Raw genomic sequence first — 21,967 nt, forward strand, 5'->3', positions numbered from 1 at the left:
TTCTGAGCGTCATTATTTCTGGAGAAATGTCTTCATTTCTCTTTCAAATCTACAAGGTCCTGTCTACACTCTGAATGGTAAGTAGTTAATGTGAAGTTCTGCTTAATGTGAACAACAGATTTACAACAGATGGAAAAATATTTCTGATTTTTACCATATTTGTATTTATTTTATTTTATTTGACCTTTATTTATACAGAGTCTCTCTCCCACTGAGACTCAATGTATCATTTACAAGAGAGACCTGTTTCAGACAAACATTAAAATTACAACAATAATAAAATTGCGACAACAAAGAATAGCCTAATGTTTACACAGTCATTTCAAAAACAGGAACAAGTTCACATAGTGATGATTTAACTGAGAGAGCTGCGAGTCCTTCTGTAATGCATTCAATGAGGATTGGCAGAAAACAAGAATGCCTTCTTTCCAAGTTCTGTAAGAATCTGATAAATAAGAGGGGAGTAAACCACAAATAGATTTATAGATAAAATTATACCGTGTATACCGTATACTGTGTAAGGCCAGTTTTGGAAGCAGTCAGCCAGAGAACAGAAGTACAGTGACGTGGTAAAGGTTTACAACCAGTTAGAAATCTTAGTGTTTCGTGATATCATGTAAATTATATCACGTTATCCAGGAGGGGTAAAAAAGTGGTAGCAACGAGCCTTTTCCCTGTTGTGAAAGAGAAACACGATCGATTTGGGGAATATAAATGACCGTAACACATCATATTATCACAGTTTGTGGGTAAACGCCAACTTCAGTTGCAAACTGATAACCAACTTACTCACTCTTAAAGCTGTTTTATCACCGTAGCACAACTGACTGCTAATGTTCACAGAGCTGCTGTTCATCAGCAACAAGACTGCAAGTTCTTTGTACTCTGTCACAATAATTTTGGTTGTGGTTGTTTTCCCTAGTGTGACTGTAACATGAGATGCTCCTCAATGAATAAGAAATGAATGAAGCTAAATAATTAGCATGATTGCTAATAAAGTATTCATAACTCGATTTGGAGCCTCTGAAAAGTACAAAAATACAGTGAAATACATCCATGAACTGAATAATTCAGCAACAAAAACTTCATTTTTATTCTGTGACGACAATATAAAACAAAGCAACCTCAGACTTAAGGTCTTTCTCTTACCTTTCTGAATCTTTCTCTTGAGTCTCATTCTAGCTTCTCATCAAATACAACTAGTTCAGATGGCCATCTGGACCTTTGGTGCATGCCATTCCCCTGATCTCTTTCACTACATTTCCTGTCAATTTATACCGCAAAAAAAGGAGAGAAAAAAATGACATGTGTTTTATGACAACCACTATTAAGATTACTGATCAGTATTTCTTATGCATGTACATATTGAAAGTTGGCAGCATAGTTAACATATAAAAAACGTTAAAAAAGCGCAACATATCTAACAAAAGTTAACATAAACAGTGAATCTGAATCATTCATGAGCTTTGAAAATCTTTTGTAAGGAATGAAAAGCATTTAATAATTTAAAGGCTAAAAGATATGTAAATTGCATTTTGGTGAGGAGATATTGGCTATAATGATAAGTACACCCAGCAATTTTCAGATGAAAACACACACGGGGACAGAAATGCACTTACAGGCAGAACTATGATAATAAGCCTGCAAATAGTTGCTCATATTTCATGCTGTCATCTGGGCAGGAGAACAAGCACACATCATTTACAAACATGAAAGTAATTGTGCAAACAGCCCTTATTCTTAAGACCAACCATTTCATAAGTATGCTTTTAATAATTTTTGCAAATTTTCTACTACTTAATGTTTGGAAAAGACTCCAGCCCTGCTGCTTTTCATTGGAGCCGTCTAATCAGAGGCTGGTTTGCACCTGCAGAACCAGGTGAATGCACTTAACTTTCAGCTAATACCGAGGTTGAAGTCATTTCCTAATAACAGGGTTTGAAGTTGCTGTTTGAAGTGCTATGTGAGGTGAAACCACTTCAGTACCAATCCTCTCATCACTTAGTGCTGACCTGATCAAAGATTGTGCCTGACAAAGGCGCTTATGTCATACGTGTGGATGTTCACTGTAAAGTATAATGAGCAGAGCACTTTGGTCTCTGACAGGATAAGAGACCAGAGTAGAAACTGACAAACATCCACTTATGTCAGTCAGCACTTATCTGTCTGTGTACTCTGTACTCTTTCTTTAAAAGAACCACATCATTGTGTTTATGCAAAGGGAATTCAGGCAACATGATATTAACTTTAAACATGCTCAGGCCATTTTAAAGGTAATATTACTTTTAAAACTAACTTGTTATATCACTGCAGTTATAATGTCAAAACCCTGTTCAATTTAGCTTAGGAATTTGGGTCAGTTCCTCAGTTGCGTGCATTATAACCTCTGATTGTATTGACTTTACCTCAGTGCATAACAAGTTGATATTGCTAGCCTCTCCTTTACCCCATAACCAGTAACAAGTCAATTTATTGTTCTCTGATCAACAGTTTTGGGGCTCAAACACAGTTGTACCTTTGTCCTACACATAGCCTACACACAGCTTTGCTGACTGAGTTTTCATACAAAGAGCTGAAGTGAAACCAAGTGTTAAAAACAAGTGCACTGAAAGCCACTTTTCTGTGCCTTCATGCTGTTTTTAATTTTAATTCTTTGTGTTTTATTTCATGCTTCTTGCTTCGTCCACTTTTCCAAATCAAAATTAAAATCATCCGCTTATAGACACCATCAACCACATCGAGCTGTTGGTCATTTGAATGACTGCATATGTTACATACCCAGAATCCTTCACTCTGTGGTTGAATGCCCACACTGAAATAAACGAATATAGGTTTGAATCCCCCATTAGCCAAACTAAAAGCTAGCTAACAGTTGCACTGGTATTTTGTTAGCTACCCTAAAAGCTAGCTTACAGTAGCACTGGTATTTTTTTTTCTTCTCAGTGAGTCTCAGCACCAGTTTTGTGGAGCTTAGCTTGCAGGGGGTTATTGTAAATGTAAGGTAAAAATCCTTAGCTTACATATATCCTATAAATACTTTGATTGTTTTTTTATTGCTTTTAATCTGCATCTACTAAAACTGATCTCACTCACACAATTTATGTTTTTACATAGTGCCAATTCAGAACAACAGTTGCCTCAAAGTGCTAAGATAACCAACAGTCCGACTGACAATCCCTTATGAGCAAGAACAAAGGAAAAAAAGGAGAGAATAGCAAGACTGAGACCAAAAGAACTTGAGCCTGTAGCAGTATAATTAAGGTATGGTTCAGTCATCAGATCCATGGGACTGGTTCACTAAGGAGACGGGTGTGCTAAGGAGTCAGAGCGAGCCAGCTGACATTAGTTACTACACTGAAAAAGTAATGTAGGCCAATTTTTGCTGTAAAATTTGTTCTTATTTCCAGAAATCGTTATTTTTTATCATGGTACTAGGTACTTACTTGGTAGTAGCTTTCTTTTATTTAAATATACAGATTTGTCAGCTTCTAATGCAGTTGCTTCTTTCTCTCTTTCAGCCCGAGGAAGAATTTCGGGATAAACTGTCCCCCATTTACATCAGCCTTAACTTCAGTTTGGATCCACAGGCCCCCCTGGACCAACATGGCCTCAGACCCATCCTCAATTACGAGACAGAACAGCTCATAGAGCAGAAGGTATGTATATCATCTAATGATAGGATAATGCATTTGAAGTGTGAAGCATACAGTTTATTTATTTTTTGGTATTGGTCATAAACGCTGTGAAAATACACTGTTGCGTGTATGTAGAAACAGATGCAGGGATGGTAGAGTTAAACAAGCAGTTTGAAGATGTTGCCTATTAATAATAATAATGATGTTATTCTCGCAATTAAATGCTACAGTTTGGTTGTGCCAGTAACACCTGTAAAGCACAACATCAGGCATTTTAAGCAAAACAGCAAATACAAATCAAAACGTGTTTAAACCCTCTGTTGCTAATGCGAGTATTAGGAATTGGTCATTGAGATAAAGTATTTCTTCAGGTCTCATTAAACCACTTCAGAACAAAGAAAGCAACACAAACCACATATATCTGATCGCAGCTACGCTGTAGGGAAGTGGGTGTGTCATGCATAGGGTTAAAGTTAGTGTAATGGTGAGGGCGGTGGTGTCATGAACTTGGTTTGCAAGGCTGCAGCTGGATGCTTCTACAGCAAGCTGTGGGACAATTTTAAGGCGGATTACAGTTTCTCCATATCCTGCACTATTAAAAAGGCGAGAGGAGACTCAGCTTACCCCAAATTATTGGTGACAATATTTTTAGTGCAGTTTCTTTGAAAACACTGAATTTTTAATGATCACTTCAGTGAAGACATTGCCTTACAATTCAACCATCTTTCTAAAATGAAACTCGTGTTGTGGTCTGGAAGTTATCTGACTGTCTGCTGGACACCTTTCCCGGACTTTCTAGCATGTGGTACTGGTTACTAAGACTACTTCCTGAGTTAACCAGCCATTGTGCAGAGGATTGTATGTGCTCCTGCCATTAAAAGCATGATACAAAAAGTATATCATTTACTTATAGATAAACAAATGCACTACCAGCACCCTCCCTAATTTAACCTTCCCAAACACGATGGTCGAGCCTCGCCTGTGCACATTTATTTAAATCTTGCAATGAAAGCTTCAGTGAAGATTGCATGCTTCATGTGCGCCACATATTTACTTGCAAAGTCTGTTTTTTGCACTTTGTTTTTGTGAACATGGCATCTGTCTCACCTATTTTCTCCTCTTTTTCTGTCAGCTTTGTAGAGTGAACGACTCAAAGAAAGGATGCAAAGCAGACTGATAAGAAAAAAATAACCTTGAAGTCTGGCTTAAAAGCAAAAACACGAAATTTAGCACACAGCAGAAATCCAAGAGTTCCAGGAAAAACTGAAAGAACAAGGGGGACGATAGACAGATGCTTAGAGGGACTATGTGTCTGTCCGTGGGGAAGGACAGAACTATATATACACACTGAGGACTAACTGGAAATTGGAAAACAAGACAAAAAGTAATCAAGACAATCACAGGGGAGGAAGTTAAACTGAAAGCAAGACACAAGAGACAACTAGTTATCAAGTAAATTAGGAAAAAGAACTTAGCTAAATACAGAGACAAGGAAACTATCAGTATGAAGACATGAAGGCTAACTTAAAGAGAACAAGCAAACTGTAAGTACATCACAAAACTGAAAGGCACTACAAGAATAATAATAAACTGGCTGGGACCCAAAATAAAGGCAATACAAGAAACCTCAAATACTAGACTAAAGAAAAACCCAAACTCAGGTATATTAACTATGGATACAAACTCAACCCTGTGATGCATCCCGGGGGCTCATAACATTTCCCTTTTCTGCTGTGTCTTGGATGCGTTTTTTACGTAACCCTGCTATGTTTGAAAACTGTCTTTGAAGAAATCTCTGAGGATAAGAAGTGTGTCCTTCTGTAAAAGTGTAGAGTCTGTCTGTACTGTATATTACATTACCACACTAAAATCCTAGACCACACCACTTATATGGCCACACGCCGTGCTTCTTAGGGTTTAACCAGGTGGTCACCACAACTGTTACCAGATGAAGGGAGAGCAAGGGGAATGAGGATGTTCTAACAACCTAAAGTCATGTTTGTTCCATACATGGTGAAGTCACGGCTCACTCTTACTTTTCATATAGGAAAATGACTTGATTGGCAAGGACAGAGGCTAACATTTACAAAAACACATAAATATGTGGCCCTTCTATAGTAGTGAAGCCCATATGGTTAGAGGTTGCGGGTCGGCACTGATAAATTAAGAGCTGCGTACTGCTCTCTGGTCTCTGTTGGCAATTCCTTTGCTTGCGTTTCATATATGAAGAGTTGGAAAGTTTATGGAGGACTTGCGAGTCATGGCTCTGCAAAAACACAGAGGGGGGGACTGACAGCTCCATTTGGGTGGGGTGGTGCTCAGCTCACAGACATCTGGTTGTGGTTTGTTTATGTATGTTGCCAGTGGTCTCCTCCACCAGGCAAGAGCTAGGGCCTGCAAATGTGCACATGTTTATGTGAGGTATATAAGCTGAAGTGAGTGTGTGATGTGGGTGTAAGTGTGCACTACATGTGCTTGTAATTGGATTTTTGTAATATCGAGTGCACCAAACTCTTTTAAGTTCAGAATCCTTAAAGGAAATATTACCAGGTTCACCTGTTGATCTCCCGTTTTAGCCATCCTTTGCATAAAAGCTAAATAAAAAAGTTTTGTTGAGTTGTATGCTTCCACTGAAGCAGATTTGTGACACGGAGTAAGGTTTATTGGACTTATGATATAATTGGATAAAGCTGCAGACTTCTTAATCAATTAGAAATATCACTCTTCGTTTAGGTTGCTTACTCATTAAAGCTGTGTTGGAAGCTAAAGGAAGAGTGATATTTCCTTTAGCTTCCAACACATAAACTATATGAATAGCTTTGTGCCTCCAAAAGTTTGATTACGATGGCTTCATAGGGCCGCAGTCTGAGACTGTAGAGAGATGTGGACCCAAAACGATCCATCCCTGTGCTGGCTACAAACAGCCCGGCTTCAGGCAAGCTCGAGGCTGTGTTTTTCCTATGGTGGCTTTGGTTATCTGCATCAGACTGACTCTACCCAGTGCAAGTAAATTCAGCACAGAGATGCCCCTGATTTCTTTTATTTTCTTTGCTCCTTTGCTGTGAAGGATGCGTACTCCAACATGATAATTTGCCCCAACATATGTCAAAGCTTTAAAAAGTACCGGATGACAGAAGACCAAGTCACAAACTTTCCTCCATAGTAAAGTGACCCCACTGAGTGTTTGTGGGGTTTAACCCTTGTAATTATTCTTTGCCATACTTTTTGTGAGACAAGTTTTAGAACTAAAAGTCCCATAATGCTTTACATTGCGGACTACAGTTTGAGCCCTGTTATTTTTACTCTCTGTGTTCACATAATGCCAAATTAGCAGCAGTGAAAATTTCCTCAATCAGCTGTCAGTAATTGCCATGAGCTGTGTACCCATAGACACTAATGCTGTGGACAGATTTGATGCTACATCTTTCTAGACAGAATCAATTTCACTGCTTTTTACTGCATCCAGACAGGCTTATATATAGTAAACTGCAGGACTAAAGGAAACTTAATCAGAGTGTAAAGGCTGTTGATAAACTTGATAATGCTTCAGTGATGTTGCCATGCATTTCATGTTAGAACATTGCTGGGTGTGGTGACAGTACAATAGCCCACAACAACCACACCAGCAACTACAGTGATACTGCAGAAAATTGAAATGATGTCAGAGCCCATTATTCACTCTATTAATGGCTTTTCACTAATATCCAGTTAATTAATTTTTGTTCTGTAATTGCCTTGTTATGTTATAATTTTTAGTGAGAGTGACACAGTGTGCTGAGCCGTCAATGACTAGTACAGTTAATGAGTTCATTTTAACGTCATTGTTTTTGTGTTGGGGGAAAAGGTCAGACTTCCATTGGAACAGAATTAGTCTCTTATCTGCTAGAAAGACCTTCTATCAAAACCATTACGAGACTCTGTGTTTGGGTCCAGATGAATGTGTCTCTTCAGTACATTTCCAGTCTGTTGATGTGCTCTTAAAGGTCTTGCAGTTCAAAAAATGAAATACTGTGTCTTCGATATCGAGCATATGTATGTTGTATTTACATTTAAAGAAAGGTTGACGGCATATAGTTTTAACCCTCTGAGGTCTAAGCCATCACTGGTGCTCAGCCTAAACCTGTATTTTGGAGAAGGACAGTGTTTGTGAAAATGATTATTTCTTTTTGTTCTTGATTACCAAGACTTGGGAAATCAATTTCATAAAAATTTTTTGTCTGGGATGAGCGTTAACGTTAGGGTTGTTGGCGATGAGGATTTCAGGAGGTTAAGATCTTCTCTTTTGTATAATGTCGCTGGGTCAATGGTTATGGCATGTGTCATTAATTACCAGTAAATTGTTTTGAAATGGAACTTACACCAGATCTAATTGTGATGCTGTTTGTGGAGTTTTCACTGTAACATGAAGTTGATGGCAGTAGAATAGCCTGCTCCTTTAAGAGCTGGAGGGAAACATGCTTTACATTTGCGAAGAGATGAAAGTGAATGACAGATGAAGAGTTTTTGGAAGGAAGAGATTATAGGTTAGGGCTCATCACTTGATCTTAGTAAGTGTATTACAGAGCATGTTATGCTCAGTGGTGTAGTCACAGCGACGCCCCATAAGCAGCACTGCACTCACCAGCACAAACAGTACAGAACAGGCCAAATCAGACAAATATTCCACTCTTTCAGCTGTCCTTTTTTTAACCACATTCACACACGTTGGCTGATAATGACCTAATTCTCTGACCTTACATCTTACCTAAGGTTGATTTGCTTTCTAACTTCCCTCTCATGACTCCCAGTATATAAGGCCGGCCCAGAGTACTTATTTAGAAAGGAATAAAGAATTGCAATATAGCACTGGGCCGTCAAGCAACTGTGTCCAATTGTAAGTGGCCAAACTCAAAGATCTCAGAGTGTAGACTATCAGAATGTGAGGGAGGTGTCTGCTTAGGCTGCTGCAACCTGGATAAGCCAAAGTAAATGGATGGATGGACTACATGAATTAATTTTATCAATGCACGTGGATGGCAACTCCTGAAAAATGTTATTTTAGGCAACTATAATTACAGCAGCTCAGTTAAACTCAGTTCTTATCCACATAAGAACTGAGTTGCATAAGGTCAAGGATCACTTTGCCATTGTAATAATCTGCACATCTGCAAGCTGCTTTACCACCCACCTCCACCTCAGTTTCTCCTCTATCAGTGTCATATCTGTTGTCATTGAGTCAGGAATGTCCCAGAGCAGACCCATGCTGCCAATATAAAATACTGCAGATGGGAAGAACTTTGACTACATTGTCTTGGCTAAATTTTATTACAGTTGGAACCAAAACGGATAAAGGGGAAGTTCTGTTATGCTCTGCATCCATCCTCCATTTCAATGTCTGTGCACATAAATCCAGTGGCTGTCGTAATGAACTCATATTAGGAAACACAGGTGACTGTGGGGGAGTTTTAACAGGAAGAGACTTCACGCTTAGAAGTGTATAGTGTATACCTGCATAGCATTTAGACTCAAACATGTTTGTTATTAAATAGCCGATAGCATCTTGGGTCCTAAATAAATGTAAAACTAGGAACTTGAAGCAGGAATCTCCACTGAGACACTGTTAACCATTGCCAGGCTGATTCTTTGCTCTCTGTTGCATTCTTCTGGAATCTAATGATTCCCATATGTTGGAGAGACATGCCACAGCTACGATGACAGTAAAGCTACACGGAAGAACAGAGAAGAGAAGACAGAAAAAAAGGGAGAAAGGAGGGAATAAAGCAAAATGCTCAAGAGCATGTTAAAAAAAACTATACTTCTAAATCAAATAACATTTATCTTGTACTGTGGTCATCTGTCACGTAAGACTAAAGGGCAGATTAATCCCTACTGCCTTTAAAATATGAGCTTTTCTCTGTTTTTGAAAAAGACTTTTCCACAAAAATGTAATACTTGTTAAGATGGAATTACTTTCCTTTGATTCTCTTAAACCTTCCACCAGCATATTTTCTCCCTTCTCCCTTTTCTTCCTTCCCACATACATGTAAGGCACGTATTACTTTTACCCCACAAACATCAAAGGGTCATGTTTTCTCACAACTTCCCAGCATCTGGTAGATGCAAATATTGTTACAGTTTTTTGTGTGTATATAGAGGATATGTATAGTCTGTATCCTCTCTTATCCTTTCATTAAATCACAAATCTGCAGTTCTGGCTTCTGTCAACACCAACTTCCTCCAGAGCTTTTCTCTCCCTGTACCTTTTGATTTCCACATGCACCAAATCTAAGTTACTGCTCCTATTTATTCCATTTATCTCTTTTTTTCAGGCCCAGATTCAGCTCGATTGTGGAGATGACAACATCTGTGTCCCGGATCTAAAGCTGGCTGTTTATGGGTGAGAGGAAACCACCTGATCCAATAAACACAAGTTAAAACCTCTAGCCACCTGAAGCTAAACTGCCATAGTTTTGTCCCTCACACAACAACATTTCTAATTATTCCAAGAAAAGCTTCGGCTTTTTGCAGCCAGGAAGTCCAACAGAAGTTGACATGTTGTCATTTGATGAAGTCAGTATTGCTAAGCTGTTAGTAATCGTGCTCCTGGCTGCGTAGCTAATGCAAGTCCAGTATTCACTTGTCTTTTAGCTCCGTTATGTTAACTTATTAACACTATCCATGTGGCGATGGGAATTAGGCAAAGAATAAAACACTTCCAGTTGTAACGTAATGCAAAGTAGATAAGAGTGGTGAGAGTGAATAACAGAATTCAACACAATTTGCAGGCCTTAAAACCAAAACAAGGAGCTGAAAGATGCTGAAATAGTGGACCTGGGGAAATGATCATTTGCTCATTTTCTGTAGTATCATGACTAGTTCGCATATGAACTAAATACATATAAATACTGCAGTTTTAAAGGCTTGTTTCTTTTTAAACTGTTTTACATGAACAAAACTATTATAGCAATATTCATTTATACAGTCAGACAATTCCCAGCAAGCAAACGAGCAAAGAAAAAAAACCCTGTTAACATCACAAGGTTATTGGTGAAGGGTTTGGGACAGGTGTAGATGTGGTTTAACTTTGGTTTTATGTTACTAAGTACTAAATAACTGGACACAAAGGAAAAAAAGTGGTAACAGAATTAATCTTCATGTAAATTTCAAAGTTATTTATCTAATCAAATCACAAATGCTTAGCAAAACATAAAATAAAGGCTTTAGCCATCAATTAACTCTGAGGTCTTACTCGTCACAGGTGATAACCCTATCACCCTAACCCCGACCCTCTGCTAGCCCTACGTTTTTGTGAAAGGCAACACTGAATTTTTCAGAAAGCGTGTCATTTAGAATGATTTCTTTGTTTTCTCTGTTTCCTGATTGTCAAGACTTGGAAAAAGTAATTTAGTAAAATAAAAAAAACAAACATATTTTGATGCAGATTAGGGTCTGGGTTGAATTTCTATAATTCTAATTCTATAGTTCTTTATAAAATAGTAATTTCTTTAAAGAAGTTAAGAACATATGAAGATATAAGCCTGATACACTCAGAGTGAATCCTCCACCAATATCTGAGGTCTGGGTATCTTGGCGATGACCCTAAACCTGAGCTCAACCCTAACCCGGCACAATCAGTATATATTTACATATAAAACCCTGCAGGGTTCAGGTTAGGCAGGTTAGTGTCATTGAGGACTCAAACCTCGGAAGGTTAAAGAATGTGATCTGGATCCACTGCAGAACTGAATGAGCTTACATGTTTCACGAAATCCAGCTTGTCCGTTTTTTCTCGCTGTCAGACATGATCACATCCCCCTCTCCTTCACTGAGGAAGAATAAGAGGTTGTTTACAGCTCAGAACATGCGTGCACTGGGGTAAAGATCTAGACTAATGACTCCTAGCTCTTGGCACAATAACATATCATTGTATATTAATCATGCATCCTTGTTGCTGAATAGGCTCCAGCCAGATAGTTGGCTGTGCCTCAGCCCATTCACAAAGCGAACACACACTCCAGACTTTCTCCTCCCAGCCTGCCAGCTCTGATATGTGGACTGTTTTGCATTACATGGCCATGTGATTTCTCTTAGCTGTAGAAATACAATCAGTGCTAAAAGTTTCCCATGAAAAGTCAAAGATCTGCATTTGGAGCTGCCACGGGACCAAACTTGGAATGATTCAGCACTTCCACTAAAACAGTTTCCCTTCACTGACTGTAGGACACAGCGATTTCCCCTTCTTTGCCAAGAATTTGCAAACAGTGGGATGTTTAAGATTCATAACCTAAAGGTCTGTCGCTGGTGTTTCAGTTGTATCCTCTGGCTTTAATTATGCTTTTATGAGCTTCATGAGCCACTGTTATATTTTTCCCAGCAAAGTCGGTGTAGTATAACATGTCAGCTGTGAGCTGCTGATTCCTGCCCATTCCTGGCATCGGTGAGAGTCTGCTGTTTGTGGGATCAGAGTTGCTTCCTCTGTATTTGCTAAATTTGCCCAAGGTTAATTAAAATCATCTGGGTGTCGTCTTACCTAGTTTGGGGTCACTGTGTCCAGACCCCTTTTTTGGGGGCGGAGGGGAATGGAGTGAAAGATGAACCCCAGTTCCAACCTTCAGCCACACTCCTTTCTTCCTTTCCTGCTCAATAGAAACGTGAATTTACTACCGCCATGTGTAGCTGATGGGGGAGGGCCAGAGTTGAAGGGTGTCGAGTGGATTTATCGCTACTCTGAAAACGTGTTTGCACACAGGGGTGTCACTATGAAGTCGAAGAATAAGGTGGGGGTCGATTTCCTGAGACAAATCACAGTGATCAGATTTGGGTCATTTCCCAGGTCGCTCATGGACAGATATGTAGGAGGAAATGGCCTTTGGGGACAGACTGAAACAAAGATTCATTGTGTGGAAAGACTTTACGTCCCTGCTTTTCATTACGTTTTACCTTCTTTTGGGCCACGTTGGTCATGCCCTGCACCCAGTCACTTGAAATAGATCTGGAAATGAAGGCAAAGTGAACTCTGCCCGCGTAGAAGCTGTGTATGAAAGCTGCTGTTTTCAGTCATTTTGATTGCACTAAATAAACTAGCTTTTCAAGACGGAATAATAAATTGTCTGTGACAGTCAAGGGAACCAAAAGACAGAAAATGAGCCTGACACTATGCAAGTGGCTGTATAAGGATGTACTTAGGACTTCACTATACTATGGTAAGATGGCATTGTTATACAATCATCTATCATATATGATATCTGCGTATTTAAAAAAAGGCATGTCAAATTCACTGTGGACCACACACTTTGATCTTAATTTTAAATCCCTGTGATAATTTCAACAATACATCTCAGTTTCTCCGCATGATAAAGAAATGCTGCCGTAATCTATTAGTATGACATGCTGGGCTTTTATTAAAAAAATAAATATGTCAAATTATAGAAGAAGTTTTGGTAGCTCATTGCTGAGACTGTCCTGAATTTATAAAACAGAAAGTTCTTGTGAATTCACTGATTTTTTTTTTTCACTTTGAATATATTTTAAAAAAACATTTCTATAGTAGATAGTTAATAAAACAGGCGGCCTTGATAAATTTAATTATTCATATATTATTTAATTACTTTGGTGTAGTATGAATATGTGTGGGGGCTTGGTCTATACCAGTAGGAAAAGCTGTAAAACCTATGAAAGTACAGTCAAAAGTCAGAGGTTCAATAGAGGTTCAAAGCTTAGCCTGTAACGCTAAATCACGACTTTACTTAGTGTTGCTGCTTTCAGCTCTTTGTTTTGCTTTGGTTGTTTTTGTTCAGTCTTGCTGCTCTTAAAAAACCTTTGAAAACTCCGATTGGCAGAACCAAACATGAGTGAGAAACACTGTGGAGAATTAAGCAGCTAAAGCAGGGGTCCCCAATCCCAGTCCACGAGGGCCGGTGTCCCTGCAGGTTTTAGATATCACCCTGGGTCAACACACCTGAATCACATGATTAGTTCATTACCAGGCCTCTGGAGAACTTCAAGACATGTTGAGAAGGTAATTTATCCATTTAAATCAGCTGTGATGGATCAAGGACACATCTAAAACCTGCAGGGACACCGGCCCTCGTGGACTGGGATTGGGGACCCCTGAGCTAAAGAGTCACAGATGAGTATTTTCCTCAGGGGCTGCTGGAGAACAGAACAGATCTACAGGAGGGAGATTATAGTGCTTATTTTAATCGTGTGGCTTAAAGCAGACTGCAAATGATTGTTTGTTGACTGTGTAACTCTTGCACAACAATTTTAACAGGTTAGATTCATCAGACACTTTTTGTTCTGATCTAAAAATAGTCATATGTGCATTATGTAATCATTAGAATTGTAATATGGTAAATGGCCTGTATTTGTATAGTGCTTTACTCAGTCCCTAAGGACCCCAAAGCGCTTTACACTACATTCAGTCATCCACCCATTCACACACTGGTGATGGCAAGCTACATTGTAGCCACAGCTGCCCTGGGGCGCACTGAGAGAGGTGAGGCTGCCGGACACTGGCGCCACCGGGCCCTCTGACCACCACCAGTAGGCAACGGGTGAAGTGTCTTGCCCAAGGACACAACGACCGAGACTGTCGGAGCCGGGGCTCTAACCGGCAACCTTCCGATTAACTGCCAACTCTTGAGCCACGATCGCCCCCACATATGTTAACCCTCTGACGTCTCGTCACTAGTAATGACCCAACCCAGTCCCTGTGTTTTGGAGAAGAGTGTCAAAGTTTTCAATGTTAGCCTGACAGCACTGGTTTAGAGTCAGGGTCATTGCTGATTATGGGTACTTTGGTTATAGTTCGTTATAGTATATCACCTCTTTAGGTTAATAAAAATCTGGCTCAAAAACTGTTTTTCTCTGATAAATTGCTTTAATTCTCAGTGTTACCTGGAACTTATGGTTTTATGTACAACAGGAAGTCTGTATAAACTGTTCTTTTAACAGCTTTCAACAACTTTCAAAAAGGTAACGGCTCAGTTAAAACGTAGTGATGATGTTGCGCTTCTCTTTGCCCAGTGACAAGACAGAGGTTTACTTGGGAGACGAAAATTCTGTGAGTCTGACCTTCAATGCCAAGAACGAGGGAGAGGGAGGTGCGTACGAGGCTGAGCTCTATGTGGCGCTTCCCCCAGAGGCTGACTACAGCGGGATAGCACGCAACAACGTGGTGAGTTGGTGGCCTTTAAAAGGAGGTTTAAGTATCACGGACAGAAGCACCATGTTTTTTCATACAAATGATAATTATGCATAAAAATGCTTTAATGCCAATAAAATGTGGAAATTATTTTGACTTTGCATAAGGTCAAAGGTCACTTTGCCATTGTAATGTTCCGCTAAAAGAGTTTTCACAACATGACGCCCTCCTTGTTGAGTTAAAGCCGTGAAAGAACATGAATACACTTACTACATTTTGAATACATTTCTTGAAACCTGTGAAATGCAGCTGGTTGGTAGAGTCACACTTTAACTCTAGTCAGAGTTTTGATTTATTATTCTAACAACTCGACTGAAGAAGTCACTTGGCTGAGTGACGAAACATTACTCCCACTGAAAACGCTACGTCCAGATTAACACAATCAACTTCTTTCCTCACCTCGATAGCTGAACATGCATCAAGACAACAACTCTTTAGCTTTTACAACAGTATACTTAATAAAGTTAAATACATGATGGAGTTTTATTTCTTTGTGTCCTTTCCAGAGCTTGACTCAGCTGACCTGCAGCTACGAGGCAGAAAACCAGACCCGCTATCTCGTGTGTGATCTGGGAAACCCCATGAAGTCTGGTACCAGTGTAAGGGCCAATAAGACCCACATGTTATTTTTGGCCTTTCCCACTTTTTGTGTCTCAGTACAATTAAGCCAAGTTGACTTGCATAATTCATACATAAGCAAACTCGACATGTTTTCTCACCGACCTGATAAAACCTGATAAACATTGCTTTTGTGTTGAAAGAGTTTTCATTCCTTGTTTCCCAAATGGGCGTCTCTAAGAAAAAGAGCCCAGACTCTATTTAACACATTTATTTCCTTTCTCATGTTCCCTGAAATAACTGAGTGAATTTTCTGTGGCTGATTTTGTAGCTGTGGGCTGGTCTTCGCTTCACCATCCCCAGACTCAACGATACTCACAATACTGTTCAGTTTGAGCTCCAGATACGAAGGTAGGCCACTTTTTAGGGATTCCAGTTCAAGTGGGATGGGCTATCTTTGGTAACTGCATAGCAGTGGAGCAGCTTTTAATCCAAAGTATTCTCTTAATTCTTATTATAAGCTACATACACTCTTTTTTAACATAATTTCTTTAGGGCAACCAAGTAAATCTGTCATCATAAAAAACCTACTGTTATCGTGATTCTGTGGTGTAGTGGTTAACACATTTGCATAATGATCCTCGGTTTGATTCCGGTAGGATGAACAGGAGTCACAAAGCCACTTCAGCAGGGCTCTAGACTAACTTTTTGCCATGGGCGCACCGGTACGCCTAACTTTAAAAATTTAGGCGTACCGGCACAAAAGTTAGGCGCACTCAAATTTTTCAACCGCATCGCTTAACACCGCAGTTTTACATGTGCACTTTCTTTGGGGGGGGAGTCCATACAGACAATATTCATTTCTAAATTATTAACTAACAAACTTGTGCTTAAATTGCTTTGTCAATATTGTAGAAAATGTTAAACTTAATCATCATCTTGGCCTCCTCTGACGACCTGTTTGCTGCTGCCTGCTGCTGAAAGGCAGTGGGGAGAGGGGACACAATGCACTGCCCAAGTGCATATAATGTGTTTTCTGGATACACTGCTGTTTTTTCAGCTTTCAAAGATTGATGGCACCGTGTCAGAGCTGGCTATGAATTTCAGACGGATCAGGCCTTAACTTAACAAAAAAGTTATCAATAGTTCTTTTCATCGTTTCTTATTATCCACAGCTACATCCACTTCTGTCAGGCCTAGGATCCTCACTAGGGCTGGGTATCATCAATGATTTCTATAATCCATTCGATTCCGGTTCTCAAAGTCCTGATTCGATTCAATTTAGCCTCAGACAGTCAGAAATATTATAATTCTGATCATTTATCAGTACTGATACATGTGAGACTTCATCAGAATTGTGAACATCACAGCAGATGCCTTTGTGTCAAAGTAACTGAGAATAAAACACAGAAAAACATGAAGGAAATTTTCCTGGTCTGGTGTTTTATAGCAGATAACCTTAAAAATATTCTGCAATATTCTGCAATTTTGCATAATTTTAAGAAGTTTAAATTTCTTCAGTATTGAACAGCAGAAATTAGGCTTTCTTGTCCGAGGTCATTTAAGTGAAAAAAAGAAAAAGAAAAGAAAAAGAGCGGCCGACAGCGCTGTAAACAACGGTAGACTGGTGGGTAATAAGCGAATGAAAAATGCAGAAAACAGAGATTTGAGACGGGAAACTGTTCTTGAAGTACAGAGAGAGAGGGAGAGAGAGCGCGCTGTGCATGAAGTGTGATTTTTATCGTGGTGGAAGCAAAACAGCAAAAGTCAGAGGGAATTCATGATGACATTGATCAAATGTGAAGCGTAGTTTGCTGCTTCTTTTGCTGCTGGCTCGGCGAATTTTGGTTGGAGAGACAAAACCTGCAGCTCAGAATCAGCGCAAAAAAGACGTAAACACAGCGCGGACCCGACGCATCAGAATCGCTAAGCTCCGACAGCGTGTCCGTGTTCGGGCCGTGGGGTGAGAAAGCCGAGAAAGACAAAGCTGATTCTGATGCGTCGGGTCCGCTCTGTGTTTACGTCTTTGTGTGGAATCCGTTAATGAATTGATATCGCTTTATTCAAGCTACTCACCTCTCTCTTCCACCTGCACTTTCAACTGGACCACGGCCAATCAGAGAGGTCCCGCCCCTGACTATCTCTGATTGGTTTAGTCCACGATAGGGGCATAATATGTGTCTGTTGTTGACCACACTGAGAGTTGCAGAGATTTTTTTTTTTTGTTACCCGAAAATATTTGCGACCAAATATTTTTTTTTTTTTTAGTCGCACCACTGAAAAATTTGGTCGCATTTGCGACCAAATTGGTCGCACTCTAGAGCCCTGCACTTCAGGGATTAGTGTACTCTTAGTACTGCTCTGAAGCTCAGATAAATGGGAGGGTTATGCTTGAAGGGTATCCAGTGCAAAATCTGTGCCAAATCAAATATGCACATCCATCTGAAACCCCTCAGGAAATAACAGAGCAGTTAAACATACATACTACTAGTGCTAGCTCATGCTGAAGTCAACCTTAGCTGATGTCATTGCCAGTCCACACCAGCTGACTTCTTTCTACACATGGCAAGTCCCATGTAGAGCATGCTATTTAGGCTGCTTTAGCTGCTTTAACCGTTGCTACACCTCAACCCCAGCTCCTTGACCTATTCAATTCAATTTTATTTATAAGCACCAAATCACAACAACAGTCACCTCAAGGCACTTTATATTGTAAGGTAGACCCTACAGTAATACATACAGAGAAAAACCCAACAGTCATACGACCCCCTATGAGCAAGCACTGTGGCGACAGGGGGAAGGAAAAACTCCCCTTTAACAGGCTGTTGTCACGATGCCTGCTCTGTTCTTCCTATGATTTTTTTGGAAGGGTTGAAATTTTGATTTCCATTGAAACCAAAACAAATTACACAATATGTCAACAAAGACTTTCAACTTGAATATTTCATTCATGAAGACTTGATGTCTGAGTTAAGTGATCCCTTCATATTTTGAATAGCATTTAGATTGCTGCAGATGGAAATAGCCTGTTTTAGCTTTAGTGATCCTGACTGAACCGTGGTTAATGTGGCTGTGTTGTAGTGATATCACAACAGCAAACATTTTGATGTTGAGAAGGTGACGGTGATCCACATCTAGTCTTCCAAATTGAAAGTTGTACCAAGTTTGGAAATTCTTAACTTTTCTGCAAGTAAAAGTTTGTGTTCAATTATTTTATACTATCCCTTTATCAATTAGAACAAACTGAAATTGACAAAACACGCTTCATTGAGACAAGAGGAAGAACACCAAGAAAAAAATGTTACTCATCCTACCAAAAAAAAGTGACTGTGGACCTGGAAAGTGACCTGGATACTCTGGCTCCTCTAAAAATAAAGGCTCCATATCAGAAGTACTCACCAACGCGCACCAACGTTAAAGCAGTTAACCTGTAAGCTAGAGAGGAAATGGTATCCCGCTAATTTAAAAGATCTTTTTTTAGCTTGGAAAAAGAGTTTGTTGCTCTATTTCTGTGGAAAGTGAACAAGATTTTCTCCAGCAACTAGAAAACCCCTTCTGTAAAGCTAGGACATCTTACGATTAGTCACTGATTCAGTGCTGAAAACAAGAACAACCCCAGGTTTATATAGTCAGAGCTTGGTTGAGCCAAATACTCTTTTAATCTGAACTAAAATGACTTTGTTCACAAGTAAAATTTTAACCATTAAAGAAAAAAAAAGATTCATAATGAGCAGCTACTTAATCTTTCTGTAATAACTTCAGTAATTACTTCCTCCAAACCAGCAAGCATCTATTAATGTGGGGTCTTTATGTTGTGTATAACTGGGAGATGAATGTTTGAATATTAGCGTGCAAAAGAACTTAAACTTCCACTGGTTAAATAATACCTCATGTGAAAATACATGTTCCTACTGTGTTATCCAAATATTTTTGATTCATTTTATATTGTAGTTTTGTTTTAAAATGTCCTTAAACCCAGTTTTTTGGTAGCATTTGCAAAGCTAGCTTTATATATATATATATATATTTATATTTATTTCTTAATAACTTCTCAGCTAGCTTCACTAAAAGTCTACAAAATTCAGGTTTGTAAAGCTGTTTAATGCTTCATGATCAGGTGATAAGGGCTGTTTCAGTAACATTAAGTTTTTGTGGTTTGTTCTAGTAAAAATGCAAATAACTCTGAGAGTGAAGTGGTGTTTTATGAGCTGAAGGTCTCTGCCATGGCTGATGTCATTCTCCAGGGGTGAGGCTTCACTTTAGACACATAACTATGACATCATTTTTCTTAACCTTCATTCCAGCCAAGATAACCTTGTGACTGTGCCGTTTGCAGTGTTTCTCGGCCAGACAAAGTCATCTTTCCTCCTCCCAACTGGACTGTGCGACAGGGTCTGGGGGAGGAGAAGGAGATCGGCCCTGAGCTTCAGCAGGTCTTTGAGGTAAAAATAACATACGATACACAAGAAGCTAACCCTATCATGTTTGTGCACTGAAACATAGAAGAGTAATACATTCAAAATATCACCAACTTTTAATGTGATTAAAGTATTGTTGGTGAGCTTAACTTAATATTCGTGTAAAATAAGAGCTCGGCTAGCTGACTCAGTGTGAAAAACATTTTGCACTGTGAAAAAGAAGCTAATATTAGCTTCTGAGGCTTAAAACCTCAGCTGTGGTTACAAGAAAAAGTACACATAGGTGCCAGTGTTCACTGGAATGATTGTCCAAGAGCTGCATCTCAGACTCTACAGGCCTCAGTTAGCATGTTAAATATTGAAATTCATGACAGGTCAATTAGGAAAAGACTGAACGTCTTTTTTAGAAAAATTGCCTCTTCTCTCCAACAAGAAAATAGAATGGTTACAGTTTTGTAACGTTGCATCTAAACAAACCAAAAGACTTCTGAAACAAGGTGGTGACATTTTGCCATAATGCGCAGTGGCATATTTGGAAAATACCTCATACCAGATGTCAAACACGGTGGTGGAGGGGTGATGATTTGGGCTTGTTTTGCAGACAAAGGACCTGGGAACTTTGGAGTCACCAAGTGAGGCAAGAACTCCTCTGTATAAATATTGTAGATCAAATCTCAGGCCATCTGCCTAACAGACAGATCAACAACAACAGAAAAATGATAACAAGCATAGCAGCAAATCTACAATAGAGTAGTTGAAAAAAGAATCAAGGTGTTGCAATGGCTGAGACAAAATCCAGACCTCAACCTGATTGAACTGCTGTGCATAAACCAAAGCCTGTAAACCTCAAGCAACATAAAGAAGAGTGGGTCAAAATTCCTCCACAGCTATGTGAGAGACTGATAAAGTCATACAGAAAAGTTAATGCTGCCAAAGGTTGTTCTACAAGGTAAATAGGGAGCTGTTCATAAGCTATAATCATGGGTGTACTTAGTTTTTCTTACACTTTTTCTGTATGTTTATGTGTTTTAAATCAGCGGTCCCCAACCCCCGGGCCTCGGACCGGTACCGGTCCGTGAGTCGTTTGGTACCGGGCCGCGAGAGTTGAGGCTCAGGTGTGAAATGTGTGGTTTTCAGGGTTTTTATCGGTTTTCAGCGTTATTTTGTTATCGTTTTTATCGTTAACTCGGTTTTCCTGGGTCTTTTCACGTGTGTTATGAATAAATCTTCTTTTTTTCGGTACCGGTACTAGTTTTATTTTGTTGTATTTATCCGCGACACCTTAAAGGCCGGTCCGTGAAAATATTGTCGGGCATAAACCGGTCCGTGAGGCAAAAAAGGTTGGGGACCGCTGTTTTAAATGATCATATTCTTTTTTTTTTTTTTTTTTTTTTACATTTTTAGTATTATGTGTTGTTACAAAAAGTTGCAAATCTTCAAACTAGAGAGTCTGAAAGATCCTGGACTTTTTCAGATTTGTGAAGACCTGAGGAGTCTTCAGTTCTAAAACAAACTGGCAGGTGATTAAACCCTAGTGAGGGAATCCCCCTTTGTAGATATTCTACCTACAGCCTCCTTCTAACATCACCATCCAGAAAAAGAAGGTGTCCTGAGTAACATTCCTGTGTAAAGACCAAAGCATCAATCGTCAACTGATTATCACTCCAAAATTACCACACTCCTCAGTGACACTAACACTTATAAGACCCCCATAAGCAGATACAAGAAGAAAGTCATGCATATGCAGGATGTAACATCTCGGTGTAGGCATCAGTATGTAGGGTGGTCAGTAGCTTTTTCCCATTTAAGCTGTTGTATGCAATTCATGTCTTTCATCTAGTAGCTGCTTGTGTCTTACCTTAAGAACGCATAAGTGTTGCTGTAAAATATTACCGCACTCCTCAAATTGTTGAAAGGTGTTGTCATTTTGTAGTGATAATCAGATGAATTGAGAACAGCAGTGCACCTCCCTTTGTCAGCTGGTAATATTGAGATGCTTTGGTTTTAACTAAGATGTGTGATAGTCTTCTTTTCCTTAAAAGTGTGGCTACAAGGAGTTTCGAAGTGGGTCTCCTCCACTAGTGGCTAATAACCTGGATGTGTTTGTTCACAAGTAATCTGGTAAGATTAATCCAGTCAGAAAGGATCCTGAAACCTGTTCAAAGGGAAAA

General features: G+C 39.4%; 1 protein-coding gene and 1 long non-coding RNA gene across 3 annotated transcripts in view; one reads left to right on the forward strand and one right to left on the reverse strand.

The window, feature by feature from the left end:
- LOC116327016 (integrin alpha-5-like) overlaps positions 1-21,967 on the forward strand; it is a 52,835-nt gene that overhangs the window by 25,317 nt on the left and 5,551 nt on the right. Inside the window, exons 18-24 of the mRNA XM_031748471.2 lie at positions 3,519-3,656; positions 9,944-10,011; positions 14,643-14,793; positions 15,327-15,419; positions 15,710-15,789; positions 19,544-19,624; positions 19,715-19,820. Coding sequence (XP_031604331.1) covers positions 3,519-3,656; positions 9,944-10,011; positions 14,643-14,793; positions 15,327-15,419; positions 15,710-15,789; positions 19,544-19,624; positions 19,715-19,820 — 717 coding nt within the window. The remainder of the gene's footprint in view (positions 1-3,518; positions 3,657-9,943; positions 10,012-14,642; positions 14,794-15,326; positions 15,420-15,709; positions 15,790-19,543; positions 19,625-19,714; positions 19,821-21,967) is intronic.
- LOC120440265 lies at positions 309-21,887 on the reverse strand. 2 transcript variants are annotated; one of them, XR_005613123.1, is made up of 5 exons: positions 21,655-21,887; positions 20,347-20,483; positions 19,672-19,772; positions 1,150-1,264; positions 309-445 (listed from the first exon to the last, which is right to left on the reverse strand). It is a non-coding gene; the product is annotated as an uncharacterized LOC120440265 (long non-coding RNA). The 2 variants fall into 2 exon arrangements; XR_005613124.1 differs by having other exon boundaries at positions 20,340-20,483.

Source organism: Oreochromis aureus, linkage group 5 (genome assembly GCF_013358895.1).
Source record: "Oreochromis aureus strain Israel breed Guangdong linkage group 5, ZZ_aureus, whole genome shotgun sequence".
Classification (NCBI taxonomy): Eukaryota; Metazoa; Chordata; class Actinopteri; order Cichliformes; family Cichlidae; genus Oreochromis; species Oreochromis aureus.